At 42.5% G+C, this 24,706-nt stretch overlaps 1 protein-coding gene across 1 annotated transcript in view; it reads left to right on the top strand.

The window, feature by feature from the left end:
• BBOF1 (basal body orientation factor 1) overlaps positions 1 to 24,706 on the top strand; it is a 121,999-nt gene that overhangs the window by 40,978 nt on the left and 56,315 nt on the right. The window contains exons 2-3 of the mRNA XM_086937474.1: positions 2,596 to 2,845; positions 23,834 to 23,899. Of these exons, the coding sequence (XP_086793600.1) occupies positions 2,596 to 2,845; positions 23,834 to 23,899 (316 nt within the window). The remainder of the gene's footprint in view (positions 1 to 2,595; positions 2,846 to 23,833; positions 23,900 to 24,706) is intronic.

Consider the following 24,706-nt stretch of genomic DNA (forward strand, 5'->3'; position numbering starts at 1 on the left):
GAGTTGCACTTCCAATCCTGTCACTGTGGTGAGGAGTTGCTCATGTGATAGTATGTCCCCTTTGAGTTCATCAAGTTTGGCTCCCTATCCTTGAAATCAGAAATAAGGGATACTGTCTGGCCTCTAACCACAATTTTAAATGCCTCCCAGAGAGTTTGTGCTGAGACGACCGAGGCCAAGTTCTCCTTAAAGTAGTGTTCTGTGCTTCCAATGAGATCCTCTCGTATAGTTCGTTGCTTTGGGTACCAGGGATTTATTGGTCAGGTCGCCTCAGTGTCCCCATAGCTCGAAGCGAACACCGCCCATACTGTGGAGTGATCAGAGATCCCTTTTGCCAAATGTCAAACATCTGAGTAATGATGTACCTGTTGATGTTGTTTGAGAAGGTAATCGATGCGGGAGAGGCTTCCATGTGCGACTAAGTGAAAAGTGTATTGCAGTCCCTCTGGGTTGTGTTTTCGCTATACATCGAGCATCCCAAGGGCGGTTAAAAATTCTGAAAGTGGATTTTGGGCCGTCCCTATGTGCCTTGGAGGCCATCAGTCCCGCTCTTTGTTGACTGCTAAATTAAAGTTACCCCCCCATGAGCAGCATTCGTGTGGCACTAGCAGTAGCAGTGCGCCCTGGTAAGGGAATGTGAAGGCATGCTGACGTGGTAGCACATATATTGAACATATATTAATTGTCTGCCCCTTCCATCGCCCGATAGTGCCATATATCTCCAGTGTGAGCCTGTCCATGTGCGTTGGAACATAAAAGGGATTGTCTGCTTCATTAAAACCCCTACTCTTCTCAAGCCCAGTGTATAGCATTCATGCGCCCCCATCTTGAAACCCTATATGTCAAGAGCTCGGTATGTGTTGCCCATTATGTGTGTCTCTTGTAACAGAACTATGTCAGGAGCGTGGCGCTTAAGATTTTGCAGTACCACTCCCCTCTTAATTAGGTCCACAAGCCCATTGACATTCCAGTACATTATCTTCAATGAGGTCCCCACCCATTCCCTTCCTAAGTCTCAGGGCTTGCTGGAGTTGGCTTAGAAGGCAACTAACCCCAGTGTGAATCGACAGTGTGTCAAAACAAAAAACAACCAACAAGAAAAATTCCCCCTTCAATCCACCTCTCCCTGCATGGTGCATTTAGAACTGCTCACCATGCCACAATTGCACAGCGCCTGCCACCCCAACAGAAGTATACAACAGCAGGATTCAGTGGTCCCAAGAAACAGCCAGTCTCCCACAGCCAAATCCTCCCAATGTCTTACTGTACACTGCTGTTTATCATTCGGCCCAGTGGTCAGCAAGTCTTTGTCTTCAATGGAGTGCTCAACATTTCAATGTTCCAATATAGCCTTAGATCCCGACGTAGCGGGCTCTACCAGCTATTTAAGGCCCGCTCCAGAGTGCCTTCCTGGGCCTTTAACAAGGGAGCAACCTTTAAATGGTAGGTAAAGCCCGATATGGAGGGCTCTAAGGTTATGAGAACATTCCACCCCAGGAAGGCAGAATGTTCTAATTTGTAAAAACAAAGGCCTCTCAGAGCCTGAGGGGATTTCAATTCCCTCGGGCTCCGAGAGGCCTATGTTTACAGCAACAGCTTTGAAATTAAATAACATTTCATTCATACAGGAGAGACAGCAGAAGCTGTACAACATGGCTTACATTTTTGTTTAAAAAGAGCTATGACATGGCAAGCATTGGCTGCATCATTGTTTTTTTTTTTACTTTAAGCCTGTTTTTAAAGATGAAAGTGTTCCTGTGTAATGTAAGTAGGGCTCATGTAAAGCACTCCAGTATACTTTTCCTTAGTCAGTGAGAAAACATAAATTAAAAATTAAAATATATTACATAAAAAACACGTTACAGATCTGCTATGTAACATGTTTTTTATTTAATACATTTTTGGGGAACTGATTGGCATATAGCTGTGTCTGAACTGAGGTGGCGAAGTGAGCCAAAGAACGATGATGGATTGCTGTTAGCCCAAAACCAGTCCCAGGATGCTTGATTTCGGTCCAGGGAAGACATGGTTTTGCAGTTTGGGCTGGACTGTTCCCATGAGGCACAGGGTCAAGACTGATTTGCATATAGCTGTGTCTGAACTGGGGTAGCGAATTGAGCTAAAGAACGATAATGGATTCAACCTAGATCTGTGTCTGAAAAGTTTCAGCGCTCAGTCCATCATCTCCTTGTATTTGCTTTGCACTTTTCTATAGCTCTTTATATTGCCACCAGGTACTTCACAATATTTTCCTTATTCAATAAACAAGGCATAACACTTTTACGGAGTTTATTTATCTTCTATTGCACAACTGCTCACCAAATAGAAACTTTAAAAAAAAGTATTAATCACATAGGTGGAACTTATTGCATTTGCCAATGCTTGTTTTAGTAGGGGCTTACGTGCGGATTTTGGGAATAATAAAAAAGTAGTAAATACACTCAAAAGTATAAGTTACCTTTGTGAATCAGGCCCTATTTTTTTCTTTCCCACTGAGTTGTTATGGTAGCTCTTAGACCACAAAGTGTGTATCTGTTAATCTTTTCCATAGGGTGTATTGTCTGAATGAAGCGTGTACCTTTTTTTCTCTTGCAGAAAGAAGAAGGGGGGAAAAGGAGCTTCCCGTCTGGATAAAGAGTCAGAGGTCGAGCGAGCAAAGGCTAATGCTGCTCTCTGGGAAGCCCGACTGGAGGTAACCGAGTTTTCCAGGGTGGAGTATCGGGAGGCTGCCCGCAGGCTGGCTAGGAACAATGAGGAGTTAGCCAAGCATCAGTACCAGATTGAGAAGGACACAGTGGATATCATTGGCTTCCTAAAGCAACAAGATCAGCAGAAGGATGAGGTGGTAAGTACAGAGTATCCTAAAGCAAGGCAGTCATATATGTGTGGAAACAAGTTGTTATTCAATGCTTTTGGTGCTACTGGTGCAAATTGTCCATTCACAGAGCATCACACAACGTCCTGCTGAATTAATACATATTAATAAGGCAAGTCACAATTTGCAACCATTTGTGATTGCCTGCGAATCCAGGGATAGAGGCCCTGTGAGGGTTTGCAGACGGTTTTTACATTTGCTTTACTAAACAGGAAATATTTTAAAATAAAAATAGGCTGTGCCCATTAAAAGGACAATTGCTGCCTTTAATTTTTTTTTACGGCTAGGTAAGATATCAGAGTTAATATGCAGACGTGCTGTGGAACACTCCTGTTCCTACCCTGGCAGGGCCGGTTTTTGCCCCCCCCCCTCCCCTCCCCCATTAACTTCTTCTCTACGGATTCCCTCACCACCATCCTTTAACAGTGCACCCAAGTCTCCATAACCACTCTCTCTATAATGCATTTCTTTTGTTTTCTAACGCCACTCATACCAGTGTAAAGTGTCAAAGCACTTTACAGCACAAACACATTACACAGAGACAATGAATCATAAGTGTGTCAATCAGTGTATAGGAAGTGTTACGTCAGAGGACTACAGGGTGTAGGAGTCTCAGGTCGTCCATACTGGTAGACAGTATAGTTTAATAGTGCTTGGTCTGGAGAAGCACAAACTCAGAATTTAAAACGTAACACCATGGTTCGGGTTGGCTTCACTAATAAGAATTGATTTCTACCCAAGTGAACCCTTTTTTGCAACATTAGGATAATGAAAGACTGGAGGAAAAATCACAAAGCTCTAATCTATTCCTTGCAGTTTGCATGCAACTCTAAATTGATAGTTATTAGCTCACTGTGCTATATTAGGATTGACATTTATAAACTGCAAGTAACAAAAGGGTATCTCTCCAAGAAACAGTAACACACTGACCTATTTACATTGTATGCTCGTTGTGATCTGCATGGTACACGTGGTTTGCAGCAGGCATTTTAACGCCCTGCCCTACTTTATGATGAGTCCAAACTTCCATTAGACAAAACACGAGCTCTCTGCAGCAGGTCGATTAATCACCAGACTTATCTTAACATTATTATGGTTGCCTGAAAATCCCTGGAGGCAAAGACCATGACAGCAAGTGCTCCTAAAATCCTATTGTACTTGAAAATAGGGTGCCCCCACAAAGTCAGCAACTAGTGACGAGGCACCGATCGCACCACCCCATAGCCCGCCCTGCACTCAGGCTTCCAACACAATATCCAAATGAGATGTTGTCCTGTTGGGCAGTTTCCTCATTGCAAATCAATTACAACTTCAACTGGGGGCTGAAAACTGATCAATGGTCTGCGACCTCCACAGCAGCCACAAAGCATTTATACATCTTTCCCTTCTTTTTCATATTTCCTAAGAATATCTCTTGAATGTCTTTGCAGTCTCCATCTTCACCTCTTCCATCTATCAGAGACAGACATTCTGTCCATGATTTAATATGGTAATGCAAGTTGGCTGCAAATCTGCTTTTTTAGATGAGCCGGAAACAAGGTGTTCAGAAAACCTTTTGAGTCTTCCCTTACAGGTCCTGCTCGGGATATAATGACTCCGGCAAGTTCTACTTGCATCCATCCTCCTCTTCCGAGACTTCCTAATCCGTCTCATTATGTTACCTACTCTTTCATTCATTCAAGTTTTTGACTCATTTAGTCTGTCCAACATAGCATTTGTTTTGAGGATGTCATCTCTGAATATCGGCATCATCTCTATTTGTGGGTTGTTCTGAGAGAGATGAGGTTCTGGATAACCTGTAGAGCCACCCTGATCTGTTCCTCTTCTGGGCGAGACAAAGGCTGATCTTCCTTTTATTTTTAAAGCATCATTTAAGATCACAAGCAGTTTCTGCACATGATTTGGAGCAGTCACTGGACTGATTGACTTAGTAGACCCCATATTCTGTTTATTAACTTAAGCTAATGGTGATCAGGGAGTGCTGGCTGTGCTAGGCTCTCTGCTGGGCTGAGCTCTATTCTGCACTATGCATACGATTGAGCTCTGGGCCGGGCAGGCACAGGTGGGCATGGGATAGACATCAGTCTGGCTCTCGACTGGCCTCCAGACTAGGCCGGCGCCTCAATTTTACTGGCTAGGTTGGGTAAAAAGATTTTTCTAAATCAAGGTAAAATCCAGCACCTCCACACCTCCCTCACTCCAGGGCCAGACCTCTGGGGTATTCTCCGGAGCTCCTTAAAGGCCTTTATGCCTGCAACGGTTTGGACTTAGAAGTAATGTGTATTTTAGTTTCTTTCTATGGTTCTACACAATGCCTCTACCTTGCCACAAACCTGGGGTTGAAGGGATGTACCTATTAAGTCTGTAGATTTGTGCCAGTTTGGTAAACTCCTGCAATCCTCAGTTATGCAGACTGGTATTTTCTTCCTTTATACGATTTGTTACTTCTGTGTTATTTTATATTAATTATAGGATGTTGTTCCTTTAAATTAATGGATGCCAACCAGTCTTTTTGATTTGCTGGTACTCCACGAGCCACAGTTCTGCATTGCTGTCCGCATTTATATGAGTCCTTCCTGATGAGCATGCCCAGACCCTAATGTTCACCTTCCAGGACTCACAACCACACCACAGTAACCACCCACCCAAGTACCCTTATTCAACAGATAAAGGTTTTCAATTTACGGCTAGTGATTTCTATAATTATAATGAGCTGTCAGTCTCATTCGCAGAGCGGGCCTTCCATGAACCTTAACTGTATTCCCTCCTCTGTATTCTAACCGTTGATGCTCCCTCATATGCCTCTCAGAAGTTGTACTTCTTTGCTTTCCCTGAAAAATCATAGTAGAGGCATAGATATATCCCAACATTCTCTAGGACTGAAGAATGTATGACCCTAATTTCAGTCCTGGAATATTTGGGATGAGTGTACACTTTTGTGCATCTGCAACATGGAGATTGAAAATATAGTCATGACTCATGCTTGCAATTCATGTGTATGGTCAATAAAGGATTTAGGGAAATGAAAGATGGGTAACGTCAGTCTAGAACATCTGCAACATTCACACACAACTTTGAGCGCCAGGTTGCCCAATTTCTCTGCCAGTTGTGGTGAACATCAGATGCAGAATTCTCGGGCATGTAAACTTCAGTAGGGATCTTCCCCATACAGAGACTCAAGGCCTGCCGCCTATCACTCCATAGTCTATTACAGGTGGGAGCCTGATTTAAAAGATAGTTTATATCCCGAGTATTCTTCTAATTTTTGCTTGGAATTGGCTGTCTTTTTGATGGTTTTGAAACTCGTTGATTCTCAAAAGCATCCATCTTGTTACGTTTTCAAACCACTTCCCCCAAATTTGACAAACGGTAGCCGAGCCTCCTTTCTCATCAATAGACTGGAATTTGAGCTGTGAAGGCTCACAAGGGTATATTATTCACCTTTCTTGTTTACCCTCCACAAGTACCCCTTGGGAATACTACTTCATCAGCCCGGGCAATATTCTAAATGTAGCTGATGACACTCTATTCGTCTTTGGTTTTCTGAAACATTGAAAAGGTAATTCAATCAGCCACGCCTTTGAGAAAATTGGCACGCTGTCTTTCCATCGTGTGTATCTGAATGGCAATAAATTTCCTTAAATGAAACCCGTCAAAAATAAAATTATATTCATATCACCACCACTGACAGCTTGGCCCAAACCCCGTTCCATCAAAAGTAGTCCGTAGGTTAGGTGTCCAGATACACTACTAGCTGTTGCTTGGTCCACAGATCTCCATGGTTACCCCTAAATGCTTTTTTCAACCAAGGATGTGAAAGAAATCTCCCATATGTTCAAAGCAAACATCATATTCCCATTGTTAATGCATTGATATGATCTGGAATTAACTAAGGAAACTCAATTTACCTGAAACTTCCACCCAAACTCCCAAACCAACTTCAACTAGTACAAAGGTCGGTGAGTAGGCTGACTATAATAGTTCTCACCCCGCTCCCGTTACCCCTACTCGCACAGACCCAAGTTTAAGGCCCTGGACATTGTCCACGAGACAATACATGGTAGCAGTCCCGATGTCTTATCTAATAAGATTGTCCTTTATTCAATGTCTGGACTGTTTCAAGCCTCTAACCACAAGCACTTTACAGTACCAAAAACCAGTTTAGCAAATTACAGGAATCGCCCTGCTCACTTACCGCTGCCAAACTGTTAGAATAGTGCTCATTTGCTGAAGCTCCTTGATGCTGTGGAATACACCTTCAAGGCCAAAACAGATTTGTGCAAAGTTCGGGGTAACATACATGTTGAAATGGCTACCACATGCTAACAGAGGGGTTTTCATGAGCTTTCTGAAACATAGAAGATATTATCTTTGTTTCAGAAAGCTCATGAAAACCCATCTGTTTAGCATGTGATGGCCCTTTTAGCATGTATTTAGGAAATCGCAATTCCTACTTTTGTACATATGGCCCTTGGTGTCTTTGCAAAGAACAAATAAAATGCAACCCATGACAGTATTCATTGCTAGTCTTTCAAATATACATCTGAAAACTCGAAATTGATCATGAGCTCAAATAATGAAGTTCACTTGCTAAATAGCAAATGCATATTTGCGAATCACAAATTATGTGTAAAAATGCTAAATTAAAACCTTTGTGTGAAAGGATTGAAGATTCCTACCCAATTAGCACAAAGCCAAATCAAGGCACCTTGTAGAAAATGCATCTCAAAATAAAGCAAAGTCAGCCCTGCCAAGTACCATGCATAAAGGGTTAGACTAACGCATTTTAGTGTGGCCATTCCGCATCACTACACTAAAATGCATTAGTCACTCATTTACAGCTCATCCTATGAATGCGCCATGAGGCACTACAGAATGTATTAACAACAAAAGTGCTTTGGGCGCTTGCAGTGCTGCTTACCTGCAGCGCCCCAGGCCGTTTCCTTAGCCACGTTCAGTACACAGCACTGTTGCTATGGTGACCAAGTCATCACTGTAATACATTGTTTCTGCAGCGATGGGCGGGCTTAAAAAAAAGTAACATGGGTTTCTTTTACTAGATGTAATCTCAAAAGAAGGCACCGCCGGACCCACAGGGACTCGGCTCAGCACGGACTTGCCTTCTTTTACTTTTACTTTACAGGCAATAGGATGCTTATGCCGGACCCACAGGGACTCGGCTCAGCACGGACTTGCCTTCTTTTACTTTTACTTTACAGGCAATAGGATGCTTATGCCACACTTAATATTCCAGGCGGCCGCTCAAGGCTTTCATCCCACCACTCCGCGTGAGCCACGGTGGTTAAAGTGGAGCTCTGTGCACAGCCAAGTCACCCACAAGGGTTAGAGTCTGGATGGCGCTGAGACTTTGTGCCTTCTGCCTGCTGGAACTTTGAGTCGATGGCAAAAGTAGCAGGAAGAGTCCAAACAGTCAAAAGATTATCCCAGATGTGTCCTATGTAGGCCACCAAAGGATGAACCCATGGCAGGTTTTCAGGATAACCATTGACTATTAACATAGTTCACTTATATTCATTGGATGTGCATGTATCTTAGTTAGCTATCGTGAAAATATGTCATGGATCTGGCTTCTGCGTTGAACGCCGCTAGAAAATGGTCTAAAATATTGGAGTGCTGGCGTGCCCACAGTGGACTGTTAGCTGAGCAAGAGATTGAATGCAGTCAGCATAACACCATTCATTGTGTTCGGTTGTTCGTGCGCTGACCTAGAAAGGTAAAAGGTATGATTCTTATATATCAGGTTAAACAAAGAAAACCTTGGAGCGCATGTATACACTGTACTTTTCCACCATTAACACATCTTGATGTAGGAAGAAAGGCGTGTTGCTTGTTTGTACTGTTCATTTGCATGTAGGAGAGTACAACTGGGTTAGGAGATAACACAGTCCAAGGCGTGATACATGAGATACAGACTTAAACAAAATATAATGATGTATAAAATTTAATATATAATCAATCTAAAAGGCTATACAGCTCTTTAACTACCAGTGGACAACATAAGAAGCAGTCCTACTCCATCGACAAAACAGACCAAATCCTCATGGACTTCCAAGTGAATATGAATGTATGAATGAATAGGATTTCTAAAGCAGGCTGTTACCCCAAGGAAGGGGTGGCCTGGATCTGGACTCGTTATCAGATTATCAGAAGACTTGTTACATCTGTAAGCGCAGTTCTTCACCCTTACAGCACCACCTAAAATTGAGGCATTATTTTCCACTTTTTTCAAGTTGAATGTCACACAAGTTCAAAAAGCAGCTGTTACATGACAGATAATCATGGGTAAGGTAATCCAGGTGCAACAATTCAACCTTAACCAATGTAATTGTAATTGAATTTATAAAGCGCATACTACCACTGATGAGGCGTTGAAGTGCTTTTCGGCGAGTAGCACGCTTCCGGAGCCCAAAGGATTAAAGTTTAATTAGTATAGGGAAATAAAAGTTGTTCATTTGAGCCATTGACATGTGAGTCTGTTAGTTTGATTGAACAGGAAAGAGGAGGGAAGAGTCAGGATAGTGTTATTTGGGAGAGCTTATTAGTAAGATGAGGTTTGGGATGAGTCATAGGAGGGATAGAGGAGGGAAGAGTCTAGCAAGGGTTATTAGGGAGATCATAATAGTACAATGAGGTTTGGCTGACTCAATGAGGAATACAGGAGGAAAGAGTCAAGAAAAAGTCCTAGGGAGATTATAGTAATATGAGATTTAGGATGAGTAAAAGATTAAAGGTGGATGATATATTCAGAGAGACAGAGTAGTACATTGGAGAAAGTTGAAGGCTTTTTTTATTATTTTTTATTTCTTTCTACAGTATGAGTAAAATATATAGATACATAACTACATAGAAAGGGTATACATGTGTAAGAAAAATAACAAAAAGTTATAAAATTATATTGTATAAAGTTCCATGTATGCATTTATGGATAGATAGTTAGAAATTAAGACTTTCAGGTGTTACTGTATTTAAAACTAATTTATTTGTGTATTTTTATCACATTTATTTTTAGATTTCTTTTATTTTTATATCTTTCTCAATATTTCAATAGTGAAGCACTTATAGATGCAATTGTTATGTTTATATTTATATATCGTAATAGATAAATAAAATAAGCAAAGACCCATTTGCAACTATCAATCAAATAACATATTAAAACTCTACAGTGACCAATGTACATCTTACACAAAAGCACAATTTATGGACGGAATGAGGAGCAATGTCAGACACTCACCCCCAGTACAGTCATCTGGGCCTAAATGCATTGTTTTTTTATCACCACGCTACCACAGTTTGGACCCAGCCATATGCAGCTCAATCTTGACCCTGCTCCCCAGGGGAACAGTCCAGCCCTAACTTCCAGGCCGGTCCTCCATGGAAAGGAAACAAGCATCCTAAGTCTAGTTTCAGGGTATCACCCTTCATCAGCCAGGATAGCCTGAATCCAGTGGCACGGTGAGCATGTGACCCACATCCGGGCATACCTCTCCCACTTAGGATGACAAATGCAAAAAGAACAGTTGATAGACTGAATGCTGAACTTTGTCAAATGTTCACCCCAGTACAGAAATGTGGGCCTAAATCCATCGTTTCTTAGCTCGCCATTCCAGTTGGGCCCAGCTATATGCAAATCAAACAGCACAAGCACTGACCCATATATTACTGAGGTGTCCGTGTCACTGCACTGGCACTGGCCCATAAATCACTGAGGTGAGCCAGTGATGGCAGCAGTACTGGGCCATATATCACTGAGGTGTCCGTGTGACGGCACCGGCTCTGGCTCATATATCACTGAGGACACCCTGTGACAGCACCAACACTGGTCCATATATCACTACGGTGACCCTGGTAGGTCGCCAGCACTGGTCCATATATCCCTTAGGACACCGTGGGATGGCGCCAGCACTGGCTCATATATCACTGAGGACACCCTGTGACGGCACCAACACTGGTCCATATATCACTGAACACCCTGTGACGGCACCAACACTGGTCCATATATCACTACGGTGACCCTGGTATGTCGCCAGCACTGGTCCATATATCCCTGAGGACACCCTGGGATGGAGCTAGCACTGGCCCATATATAACTAAGGTGACCCTGGTATGTCGCCAGCACTGGTCCATATATCCCCGAGGACACCCTGGGATGGCGCCAGCACTGGCCCATATATAACTAAGGTGACCCTGGTATGTCGCCAGCACTGGTCCTTGCTTGTGGGCTGAAAATTAAAACTGTGGGGGCACTAAAATCCTGTACAATGGGCCTCCCGCTGTGTCTCTGAATAGTTTCCTTGCAAGGGGTTACTCAAGTGATAAGAGGGGCCTCTGCACATTCCCTTAAGTAAATTTTGAGGGGCCTCGCGCATTCACTTTTGACCCAGGGCCTCGCAAATCATAGAACCGGCCCTGGGCCTATATATCACTGAGGACACCCTGGGATGACCATATTGGTCCATGTATCACTGTGGTGACCCTGGGACGGCACCAGCAATGACCTGTGTGGTAGAAATGCTAACATTGCTTGATTCAGGACGGCCAGAAATCTGGATCATCCTGTTCTTACCCATCAGCAGCGTGACCAGCTCACAGGAACAGTGTTGCAATTCTGCCATTCCTTTTCCTCTCAGCAAAATGAATAAATCAGCTGGTGTATCCTGTCCTCCTATGTCTTATTCCCCAAGGCCCCTTGCTGTTTCTGCAGTTTATCCGTATTTGAATGCTTCCTGCCAAAGTTACTCACACAACTTCAACCAGAATTTGTAAATATATGCAGCTGATATCCAGTCTACACATTTGGCTGGGTGGACAAACTATGCATTCAACAAAAGAGGCCCAGCTGCCTATGTCATGTATACCATCATATAAAAAAGAGCAAGCTGGAACTGAAAAGCTCTGAATTTCCTAATAGCAGATAACCACATCGAAGAAACCCCCTTTTATCAAGGCCTAGGAAGCGAGCACACCTTTATCACAGCACAGAAAACCAAAAACAGGGCAATCTACTTTGACCCAAAGCACTTTTTCATACATTAGATGGAGTGGTGTGGCTCACTGGTTAGAGGCGGCATACCCGGAAGCAGAGACCGGCCCGGGACCAGGGTTCAATTCCAAACGCGGCAGGGTCGTGGACCAGGGTCAACGGACTCGATAATTCTCACCTCGGTGCCTACTCTAACCAGGGATCACACTCGGCAACTCTGGGCATTAAGCTTGCCTCATCTCTACAACGGCCCCACACAGACGCCGGGGATGCATGGTTTCACCTTGGAGATACCCAGTAGGGACCATCTCACAGGGAAAGCCAGGACGGGTTCCCCAGCGGTCTTCAGCGCCAGGACACCCCGAGATGGGGTAACAGTGCTCTTTACAAGTATCATCATTACATTATCATCATTACATACAGATTCAGTCTCAAGATGTATCAGGGCAAATGCACGAATCACTGTGCTTCCAACTCTATAGCGAGCTCAGACCACAACTGAAGACTCACCTCAGCCCGCCAGCTTTCAAGAGAGCTCGGACAACATGACTGTTCAACGAGGCCTTCACTTCACAATGGTTAACTTCAGGACTATCCCTTCTACAAGCAGAGGCTGGGCTCCCCTAACCATCAAGAGCCACTGAGACGATGGCCTCTAGCCATCCTCCAGGGCACCTCCCTTAAAAGAATGGCTCTCCTTGGTCCACCACCATTTTAAATGCTCCAAAGGGGCCCTAAAAGATCATTCCCTACTACCAAAAAACCTAACTAAAAAATATTATGCACATGTTTAGGTACTCTGACTTCCTGCACAACATGACACAAATCTAGGTCCAACCAGACCAGGGTGACCAAAGTAGGTCAGAGAGGGCTTGAGGGTATTTTCAATGCCAAAGGTCATCCTGAGAAAACGGGATGGATCTAAATTGGAAATACAATGGTATCCCTGAACTCGACCCCAGTTTGTAATAGTGTTTCTGAGGTTATGTTTTCACTAGGTTAAAACACACATTTTAAAAATGCCCGGTGCCCTCTACGGCCAGTCCGGCCCTGATTGGCATCCCTGAACTCGCCCCCAGTTTGTGATAGTGCCTCTGAGGTTATGTGTTCCCTAAATTAAAACATAAAATCACAAAGAATTGTAACTCGAGGGGGAAACCCCTCAGCACTTGAGTGGCATTGGCAAATGGTTAAAAAAAGAAGGTGGAACACACTAAAACTTTATGAAAGTTAATGTGCAAGTCAAATTCATAGACAGAGCCGCCGGTCAGGAATTTACATTTCTTCTGTAAACGGATACAGGATCTTAGAATCAACACTTGCTGTGCTGTGGATAACAGTATACAGAGTTACCACCTGGATGTGAGAAATACACCTGACGGCCAGAGGGGTCGCTGGAGGAAACAGGCTGCCGCGTGACTCATGCTGAACTCCTTCAAACAACGCAAGCGCCTTGAATTTATGTGAATTAAGGCATTCACCTCAAATTCGGATACACGGTATCTATTGTAAATGAAACCTAATTTATCAGATGTTGTGCCCGCCGGTGGTGTAGAAAGTAGATATGTTTGTAATTGCAATCAAACAACTGGTTTCGTGTGTAATTTACAGAATATACAAGGTACCCATGAGCTCTGTCAGCATCTTAAAACGTCACGCAGAAAATGTGTACCCTGTTAATGTCATCTAAACATCCATCCAGAGGACACATTCATCCGTCCACAGTTCAAATGTGAAACCTGCAGCTGTTGTTTATTACTTTAACATTCTACCCTGAGAAAAACATACAAAGGCATCCCTTCATGGTTAACACTCGTCGTGCTGTACATCTGCGCAGGACATCCTCGGGACGCTTATTGACAGTACCAGAAGGTCATTATGGGCCCTAGTTATATGTTGGCAGTATGCATACTCTTTGGTTTCATCACAGCAGAGACTGCTTCGGTTAACCCCCCCCCCCCCTCACCCCTCCCCCAAAGTAATGTCAGAGGCAGACCTTTAATTCTGTCCACCTAATTTAGATGGGTGAAATTAGAGGTCAGGTTTCACTGCACGTCAACGTAAAGAAAACCCTGATGGTAAAGTGTAGTAATCACTTTCATTCAATAATAATGCCAGGAAGAAAGTTTAAGTGGTAGGTTTAATCCAAGAAGAAAAACACATCCATGTACTTCAGTGTCAAAGGGTAGAATGCATCCAGGTACAACATAGCATTCTAATAGTGCTCTGTGGAACACAGAACACTAGCATTAAAAGGATACACAGGAAATGCATGCATGCAAGAACGAGATATTTAAAGGGGAAAAGCAGGATACTACACATCCTCCCTTTTTCTAAAATAACAAAATACTGGCTATCCCCCTTTTTCTAAAATAATAAAACAATTTAAAAAAAACTAGAATATATACATATAAATAACTAATTCCTAAATTATGTACCATAAAACACAAAATAACCGCAAGAATACAGATGAATGCATCATTAAATAATCTGAACTAAGAAGCAAAGTAATTAACAGTAGCTTTTAACACACTTGTCAGTACATATTACCATGTTGCATTGAGATTTTTTAGACGTTGAAGGTGAAGGAGAATCGCTATCAGAATCATAATCAGAAGAATCAGTATTATCAACATGGACAATTTTAGATGACTGTGAAGAACTTCTATTGCATACCTTAGCATAATGCCCCACAACCCCACAATTAGAACATTTAGCATACCTAGCGGGACATTTCTCAAAACCTGCATTGTGATTTCTATCCCCACAACGATAGAACGCAAAGGAAAAAGAAACACAGTTATTATTATTATACATTTTCCTAGTGAAAGATTTTGAATTATGAAACTTTCTCTGAGAACTCCCATCGGATTGAAATTTCTTATCCCCTTTCTTGTCCAAAGACTCCTTGTTAGATTTTACAGAAATTTTGTTAACAGTAGAAGTAGTAGTTCCAGACTGATCAGCTAAAGCTTTGGAGCTTCTATCCGATAACTCAGCTTTTTTCAATAAAGTTATTACATCCTTCAGACTAGACTCTCCCTCAATCCATAGTCTATCTTGAATACTCTTATTCCTGGAACATACAACAACTTGATCACAAATCAGTTTCTCGTGTAATACTCCAAATTTGCAGTGCATGGCAAGCAATTTCAATTGAGAAACATATTCTTCTACTGACTCATTCTCCAACTGTTTCCTTTTGAAAAATGCACGTCTGGTAACACCAATACATACTATAGGTGAATAATGCTCAGTTAAATCAGAAATTGCAGCTTTAAAAATATCAATATCACTTGCTCTTTCTGGTTTTTGCATCTGATTGTAGACTCTTAAACCTTCTGGACCAAGACTATGTAGGAGCATTCTCAATTTACATTCAGGTAACAAAGTTCCAACATTGTCTTCTAAAGTGGCTATATAATTGAGAAAATATTCCTTCCATTCAGACCACTTTATATTTGGTTCACCAGGTGAAGTTAAAAACTCTTTAGGCGTGCTAATATTTATATTGATGCATGAAGAAGTTGCAGAACTATTTGAAGAATTACTTGTGGAAGCAGAATTGGTGATACTCATGTTGTTCGAAGAAAATTAAGATAATGTAAGAACAATAAAAAAAAAAAATGAATAAACTTACAATGCTGGTGTCGAAATTGTAGAAAATGCTGGATAAATACGTTTAATTTGAAGAAAAACGAAGTACTGATGTGCTTCAATGGTTAAATAACTTCGTAATTTGGTTAGTATAAATCCAAGATGGAGGCACGTACAGAATGCGGGGTTACGCGACGTGACCTCTGATGTGCCAATCAATGCGCTTCTTGTGCTGCGCCAATCAAAGTGCTTCAATGCGTGACACGTTACCAAGCAACGACAAGCCTTGGTAATGCGAGCGCTTGTTTCATGCGCGCAAGCGTTGCCAGGCAGTAAATTGAAGAAATGCGCAGCAACGGAAAGGCACGTTGAAAGGTAAACATGTAAACAAAGTTAATATTAAGGATTGAAGATATAAAATATGGATGAAGAACAGATCGAACATGAAGCAATAAATGTACTCACGAATTCCTTAGAAATACGATGTTACCAGCAATTGTAGTTAAATAACAATCAACCTTTAACACGAAGAGCAGAAAATAGTTTTAAAAAAATTGTAGTAATTAGTAGAAGTAAACTTGAAGAGGAGAATGATGAATCCTTGAAGAAATTGAAGAATGCTACTCAAAATCAGAGTACAAATAACGAAGAAAGAAGAGAAAAAATAATCTCAAAAATAGTAATTGGTTCTTGAAAGTATCCCGATCGTCGCCAGTTTGTAGTAATCACTTTCATTCAATAATAATGCCAGGAAAAAAGTTTAAGTGGTAGGTTTAATCCAAGAAGAAAAGCACATCCATGTACTTCAGTGTCAAAGGGTAGAATGCATCCAGGTACAACACAGCATTCTAACAGTGCTCTGTGGAACACAGAACACTAGCATTAAAAGGATACACAGGAAATGCATGCATGCAAGAACGAGATATTTAAAGGGGAAAAGCAGGATACTACATAAAGGGAAGTGAAAACTGCTAATTGCTCTCCTCGTCATGGGAGACAGAGGACTCCCATGGCAAGGGAAGCATTATGGGCCCAATGTAGGTAAATTCATTTCACCACTTCTTAAATACCGAATCATACCGATTCGGTATTTAAGAAGTGGTAAAATTTGTGGGGGGGGGGGTGGATGTAGGTATTTCAGATTCGGTAAATACCGAATCGTTGAGATTCGGTATTTACCGATTCTGTAAATACCGAATCGGTAATGCCCATTGATTCCTATGGGCTTTGAAGCCCATAGGAATCAATGGGCATTACCGAATCGGTATTTACCGATTCGGTAAATACCGTTTGCAGCAAGAGTGCAGGGGGTGTCACTTTGACACCCTCCAGCACCCCAAATACAGGTATGTGTGCCATGTGGCACACAGACATGCCCTAAGGGCATGTCTGTCTGTCACATGGCATAGGTGTGCATGCACACATGTGCATGCACACCTGGATTCGGTATTTTACCACCCAATTGGATTGGGTGGTAGAATACCGAATCTGACAGGCCTTTGGGACTCAGAAGAGTCCCACCTACATATAGAAGTTACCAAATCGGTAAAAATACCGATTCAGTATTTTACCGATTCGGTAAAATAGGCCCCATACATCAAGAAAACCCATTTACCGCTCGGTAACGGCTGAATCGGCCGTTACCGACCGGTAAATGGCGACCTACATCGGGCCCTTTATGTTTTATTTTCAAAAAGAAAATCCTTCTTCAGGATTTTCTTTTTGAAAATAAAATAAAAAACAGTTTGGTACAGGGCCCCGTCATGTTGAGGGAGCCCTGTACCAAACTGCAAAAAGAATTGACATAAAACCCTGTTATGGTGGTTCCTGGCAATGCTTTAAGAAATGACCGCATGCTTAGCTGGCATTTCTAAATTTGACACTGGTACCTACCTTCAGGGCGATAGTGTAATTTACTGCGTCCTACTGGTGGAGACCCGGGCCGCTCACCAGATTATAAAGATGGCCTCATGTTCCTAAGGATGGCGGTGATGCAGTTGGTGTCAGTGTTGTGAGCCTCTCTGTGGAGTTTAACACCACTGTTCGTCCTATCCCGTTGAACTGCCTCAGATCAAGAAGAGCTTCTGGCTCGGTATCTGAATGGTTCAGATCTTTCCTCGCAAATCAGAAAGAGGAAATCAAGTCTGTTTTCCTACTTCTAAACTGGTCCTGGTGGATCTGTGGACTCCAGCAACTTATAGTTCTGGTCCACTGAGCCTTTCATCCTTCTGGGGTCCTTAAAATCAGTACTATTGAGTTGTGTAATAATAAACAACACGTTATTATTCTGAGCCTCTTTAATGTCTATGTCAGATTGCTGTATTCAGGGAACGTTCCTATTAATCGTTTATGGGCCTCATAACGAGGTCGCGGACGCATAAGGGTTTAATTCCGTACCCCCACAGTTATCGACATTGGGAGTCTTGTTAAATGCATGGATGGAGATTTAAAGGCGATTCTGGGTTCAACTCTGCGATTACCTTTAGTAATGAGAATTGATAATTCTGGGTCTGAGTCCGATTAGGTCCTCATTCTCGCCTGCAAGAGATGGATTCTCTGAGGAAATGTATAAGGTTTGAGGTAACTCGACCTCAAAACTCCCAAAGGCGTCAGCAGGAGCATTAGTAGGCTTGTCAGGAGTTACACATCTCTTGTAATAAGATCCGTAGTAGTGTAGTGTAATGTAAGAAAGCTAAGCTACTCTGGATGATGTGTCGCCTGTGGGTTTATTTTGCAAAGTAGGTATTGTAAGCAAGTTACACCTAATGACTCATATCACCTGTGGATTTATTTCACAAAATAGTTATTGTAGGCAGGCTACACAGGTTGCCTTGTGTCATTTGTGGATTTAATTCACAAAGTAGTTATTGTAATCAAGTTACACCTAATAACTCATATCAAATGTGGATTTATTTCATAAAGTAGTTATTGTAATCAGGCTACACAGGATGATTCAAGCCACCAATAGATTCATTTCACGAAGTGGTTATTGTAAGCAGGTTACACAGGATGACGAGTGTCAGCTGTGAATTTATTTCACCAAATAATTATTGTAAGCAAGTTACACCTAATGATTCACATAACTTATGTATTTATTTCACAAAGTTGTTATTGTAAGCAACCTACACTTAATGAAGCGTGACACCCGTAGATTTATTGGATTTATTTTACAAATTATTTATTGTAAGCTACACCTAATGACTTTTGACACCTGTGGATTTATTTAACAAATTAGTTATTAGTTATTGTAAGCGAGGTACACTTATGAGTATGTGGATTTATTTCACAATCTTTGTCAAAGTTATTGATGCAGTAACTCTGAATCTCTTATCATAAAAGTGCAGACATTCATTAATCATAAAACCAAATATACAAAAAGTGTCACATACATAATACAATTTCATCTTAAAGGAAGATTTAAAAACACTTTTTACAATAAAAGATAATTACAAGAGCCTAAAATGCATTTTCAGTAAGAAACATCAATCAAGATGAGATTAGCATTTCTATTTTGTGGCGTCTAGCAGCCTAGTCTGTATGAACCAAGCGCTAGAGAGATACTTTGCAATACCACAGACAATGAACATAGAGGATGTATCAGTTAGAAGAATACGTAATGCAATCCTAAAATCTCTAACACCCATCTCTCTGCACACAGGTTTTAACCACCTAGCTGAATCTCTTATTATCAGCACTGTTCAAATGGAAATGGCACATTTGCTGTATGGATGAAAAAATGATATTGTAAAATCTCGTCGGTGTCACTCTTTAAATGCTCTTGTGCTGTTCGCTCCAGTAAAACAACTGTACGCACACGCTATCTTTAGTGGGAAACAAAATGTGATTCAGAAACGTGCTCAGTACAATCAATTACACTACGAACACGTTAATTATAGGGAACTTTTCAATGGACTGTAGTTGAGGCTTCTGTACGGTGGATGCATAGAAAACTCTATTGGAAGTGTCCTCCCCACCCCCCTGTGAGTTTATGCCCCCCGAAGTGGAGCTCGGAAGCAGAATGAGTTGTGGTTTTTCTGCAAACCAAGTTAGGGTTCTTCCTTCTCTCTTCCGTTGTTTGAAGACATCAGTGGTCCTCCATGGGTTGGTCTGCTCACTGGACTGCAAACCTCTTTGCGACTGAAGGCTCACATGCTTTTTCTCGTGGACTATGAGGTCCTAATAGGCCTTATTCTTAGATATCCTCCAGGTCAATTGCACGCACAAAACAATACAATCAGTGCTTAATTTGAGGCTGTTTTTTTAGATGCTCTGCACCAGCACTTCAGTGGCAAAACCAGGACCCATAACAGCTAGCCACATGGTGGTGCTGATTTCCAATGTTGTGATGTACACAACAACAGTTTTTTTAAATAAATTCTTTATACATTAAATTGACTAATATCTGCCACTAAAAGCTATAAAAATAGCTTGGCTGGCAGGTATTACTAATTTTTCATGTATAAAAAGTCTGAATTGTAAGTAGTAGTGCAATAGGTGGTGCAAGCTGCTGTGGTTTCCTCGTAAGGGCCCTGGCACTTATTTAATCAAAAATTAAGTACTGAGAGAGTCAGAAAAACACTGGTTACACATGGATCAGAGCGTTGCAGGGAGGACGGTTTGGGATTTGGTTTGGAAGCCCAAGAGTGACAGGACCAAAAATGCTTATATCAGTACCCCCACTAGCACCACTAGTCTCCAAGGATGCCAGATGGACTACATTCCCCTCTCCCTTTACTCCCATACACTTCAATCCAGCCTTCCCCCAGCGTTGACCGAGGGCCCCTTTGAAGATTGGAAGGAAGGAGGCTGTTTGGCATTAACACACCTATTCCATAACTTTGACCCGCTCACTTTTGACAATTGTAGGAGGGGCTACGGGGTTCAGGAGAATGAACGTTACCACCACGCTCAATTACTACACTGGGCGCTGTCCCCTCAGGTGAGAGATGCAGCTACACGGCCCCTCACGAAGTTCGAAGCCTTTCTGACCAAGACTTCCTCCATGAAGGTTGCCATCACTTTTATATATGGGTTCCTACTTTCCACTGCAATTTCCCCTAGACCTCGCTACATGTCCATGTGGGAGGGGGTCCTTCAACAGGACATCTCTGACGCGGAGTGGACACACTTGTGGTCAGATGTAGACAAGTTTAACCACTCCGTGGAACTTAGGGAGGCACACATGAAAACCATGATGGATTGGTACCTGTACCCCGCCAAGCTCAGACAGATATTTCCTGGCACTTCTGATAGATGTTGGAGGGGATGTGGGCTCTTAGGGGACTTTCAGCATATTTGGTGGGACTGCCCCACTATCCTTCCATTCTGGGAGGAAATTCTTGCCCAAATTAAAGAAATTCTGGGATATCCCATTCCTACTTCGATGGCCACTACCTTTCTAGGTCTCCGTGACCCCAGTCTCGAGCACCAGACCAAGGCAGACAAGAGGATTATGTGGCTAAGCATCGGGGCGGCCAAGCTCACCCTGGCCGCGGCATGGAAAAGGAAGCAGGCGCCAGCCACCTCCCTTTGGCATTCGCGACTATGGAAGCTATTGAGTTTGGAGAGGATGGCTGATATCTTCCTAGATGACTTTAGGAACTTTGAGTTCCGCTGGGGCCCACTGGTCGCTTTCCTCTCCAAGGGTCTTCCGTCTGCAGTGTGTCCTGCTAGCGTTAGAGCCCTCCACCTATTTCAACTGTGATTTCCTGACACTACACGTCTTGACCCTTGTCTTTTATACGTTGCTACCACCACTGGGGAGGGGGAGGGGTGCGAGGGGAGGTTTTTTTTTACTGTATTTTGTTGTTGTTAGTGCGGTTTCCCTCATATTATTTCCTCTACGACATTGCCTGCCAGGGAATTTGCACGCAGAAGTTCTCCGTTTGACTCAGGGTAAGGTGGCGGCTGTCAATTCTTGTCTGGGGACCATAGGTTATCAGCCGAGCCGCTGGGAAGACATTCGCCCTGAACTTTCACTGATCTCCTCCTTAACTTGCTAGTCGTTCGGTATTCCCCAGGTATGTCGGAAATTGCACCTTCCAGAGAACTACTCTGTACGTTAGGGGTCTGACTGAAGGGAGATTTTGTCCGGCTTAACAGGATGTACTCGGGCTGTGATTTCAATGCTACCCCCTGCGTGGGACGATGTGCGGGATTGTCGCATGTTTTTTGGGTTTTTAAATGTCAATGAACATACCTTTGACAAAAAAAATTAAGTACTGAGTACAATAACGTTTTTTGGGGTACATACATTTATGGATATTTATTTAATTTATTTATTTTAGGAGTTTTGTATAGCGCTGGCCAGACCCGATGGTATCGGAGCGCTTCACAACAGATTTTAGAGCAGAAGTCACATACAGAGAAACAAAAAAGGCAAAGGTATACGTAAAAGTTCGACGGACTCCTTGAGTTTTGCGTCCTTGAGGTAGGGAGGTCCTGAGATAGCGTTGATGAGTGCACAATGTCCTGGGTTCAACCTCTTTCCATGGGGAGGGAACGAGGAGGTGGTAGGGGAATGGGTATGAGGTAGATCGAGGGAGAACATTGTCAAGGGGTTTTAAAGTGCAGTAGGATTGTGGTGGAACATTGTCAGGTGCCAGCGGACTTCAGGTTTGTGCGTTTCATTGGCAATTCTTGTTTCGGGAAGGCACGGTTGAGGTAGAGGTCTTTTAGGAGACTTTTGAATTTTATAAAGGAAGTGAAGATTTTTATTTTTATCTTTTGGGCGCGGTTGTGTAAGAAGGAGGAGAACCATTCTAGGACCACCTCTTCCGCACCTACTCTGTCTTGAAGAGCCTTGATAAGTAGATTGTGATCCACCGTGTCAAAGGCTGCCAATAGGTCTAGGAGAATGAGTAGGCAGCATTTGTTAGCATCAAAGGATTTGTGGATGTCGTCCACAATGTTATGGATCGCGGTTTCAGTGCTACAGCCTTTTCTGAAGCCCGATTGGTGTCAATCTAGAAGGGTGATGTTGTCTATGTGCTGCGTCAGTTGTTTGAGAACACACTTTTCAAGGATTTTGGATCGGAAAGGGAGGTTGGAAACAGGTCTGAAGTTTTTCAGGTCGTGTTGTCTAGGCCTGGCTTTTTCAATAGAGGCATGACTTGGCCGAAGGATTTCCAGGCTTTCAAGGGGGGCTTTAGCTTGTTGGTTTCGGTTGTTGGGGTTCGGGTTTTTGCAGGAGGGGTAGAGGTTGGTGTCAAGAGATAGTTCAATTTTGGTGATTTTGTTGTTGAAAAAGTTGGCGAAGTTGTCGCACAGGTCTTTGGAGCCTGGACTGGGTTGCAGAGGTCTTTGAGGTCTGTTGCCTGATGATGTTAAAGAGTTCTTTAGGCCTGTTTTTCACATTGTTAAGGGCGGTGCAGAAAAAGTTGCTTTTTTCCTTGTTGATATGTTTTTTGTAGTTCTTTTGAGTTGCTTTGAGTTGCTCGTAGAGGCTTGTAGAGGGATTGTTTCTCCATAGACGTTCAGTAGCTCTAAGTTGTCTCCTTTCAGCGTTAATGTTCTTCTTAAACCAGGATCTGGAAGGAATATTCCTAGTTTTTTTCCATTTTCAGGGGGGCAAGTTGGTATAGAATGGACGCCATGGTTGTGTTGTAGTGTGATGTGAGTTCTGTTGTGGAGCGGCCGTCAGTGGAGATGGGCAGGAGCATGCTTATTTTTTTCTTCTAGGTCGCTCATGTTGATCTTTGATAGGTTTCTCGTCCACGTGGTGTGAGGATTTTGGATGTGAGATTGATACATGATCGGTTGCGTGATGCGAAATAGGATTAAGTGGTGATCTGACCAGTCAACTGGATATCAATGTATATACCAATAAAAACGATAGTTGAGTAAATAAATGTATCTTTTTGTTACTGAACAGTATTTGGGTGTTTACATATGTATGATGCAAAGCTGTAAGTCCACTATTTATTTATTTATTTGAGTTTTATATAGCGCTGGCTAGACCCGGAGGTATCAGAGCGCTTTACATGAGGACAGTTACATCAGTTACAAGTTACACATTGTTACAAAAGATACATCAGTTACAAGTTACAACTGAAATGTGTTTTCTAAAGGTTTTTTTCATATATGTTATTTAGACCCTGATTCAGGAGACATTGTCAGGAGTACCCTTATCTATGCAAATTACAATAAAGGGGATGCCAACTTCCTTCACACACACATCTTTGTCCATTGCAAAAGTTGGAACTGGGCACATAAAACAGCTCGAGCCTGGGTGAAACCAGTATCTGCCATGGTAGTTTATGCACTGAACTCTAACAGGCCTCTTCAGAATGAGAGGAAATGAGGTGATGATATGATGAGAACACACTCTTTGCTGATTCCTTTTTAATATCTTTTTAAAGATTGAGCAGCTACAACAGCAGCTGGTGGCCCAGAAGAAGGAGGCGCAGAAAGAGAACGAGACGATGGTGAGTATCAGATACGACCCTACTGCATAAGGCCAAGCACAAGGCATACAAAATGTTTATCCATGGAAGGCTTCACATCCAGAAAACAAAGCACACTCATCTCTGGATACACAACCCTACAAGACCAGTCATACACAAAAACACCTACAGTCAGCTGCATGCACCACTGATACATATCCAACCTACCATCCACATCTGTGGGACATGGACAGCATTTCATGCTGCAGCTTACACATCCATCCGTGCTGTACACATAGTATGCTATCATAAACATATTAAATATATACACAAAACTTAAAAAGATTTGTCTCATACCACCTGATATGAAAGTCACTACTTTTTGAGATAGAATCAAAACTAATCAAAGCTACGCTGGATTATAACAAGTCCCTGTATTTGTACGGCTTGGATGGAGCACAAAGCTTTAAACTGTATCTTGCATCTCAAGGCTTGAGTACTCAAGCCTTGAGAAAGCCCCGGGACTACGTCTCGCAGGGGGGGAAACGTGTATTGGCCATTCTTCTTTTTGCCACACTCCAAGATGAACAACAATTAAATATTATTTAAGCATCAAAATTGTGATTAACTCTGACCTATTTGTTCCAATCCATTTGGAACAAGAACTAGATTGCAAGATACGGTTACGAGCTCTGTCTTCAATGGGTTAGGGGTAAGGGTGGGCGTAAACTCCGTTTCGCGGGCGAATTTGCGGATTTTCCACGATTTCGCGATCCGCGAATCTCGCGAAATCGCGGTAAAATCCGCGAATCAGCGGGGACGAATTTTCAGCCAAGCAAGGGTTACAGC

The sequence above is a fragment of the Lissotriton vulgaris genome, chromosome 9 (genome assembly GCF_964263255.1).
Source record: "Lissotriton vulgaris chromosome 9, aLisVul1.2, whole genome shotgun sequence".
Lineage (NCBI taxonomy): Eukaryota > Metazoa > Chordata > Amphibia > Caudata > Salamandridae > Lissotriton > Lissotriton vulgaris.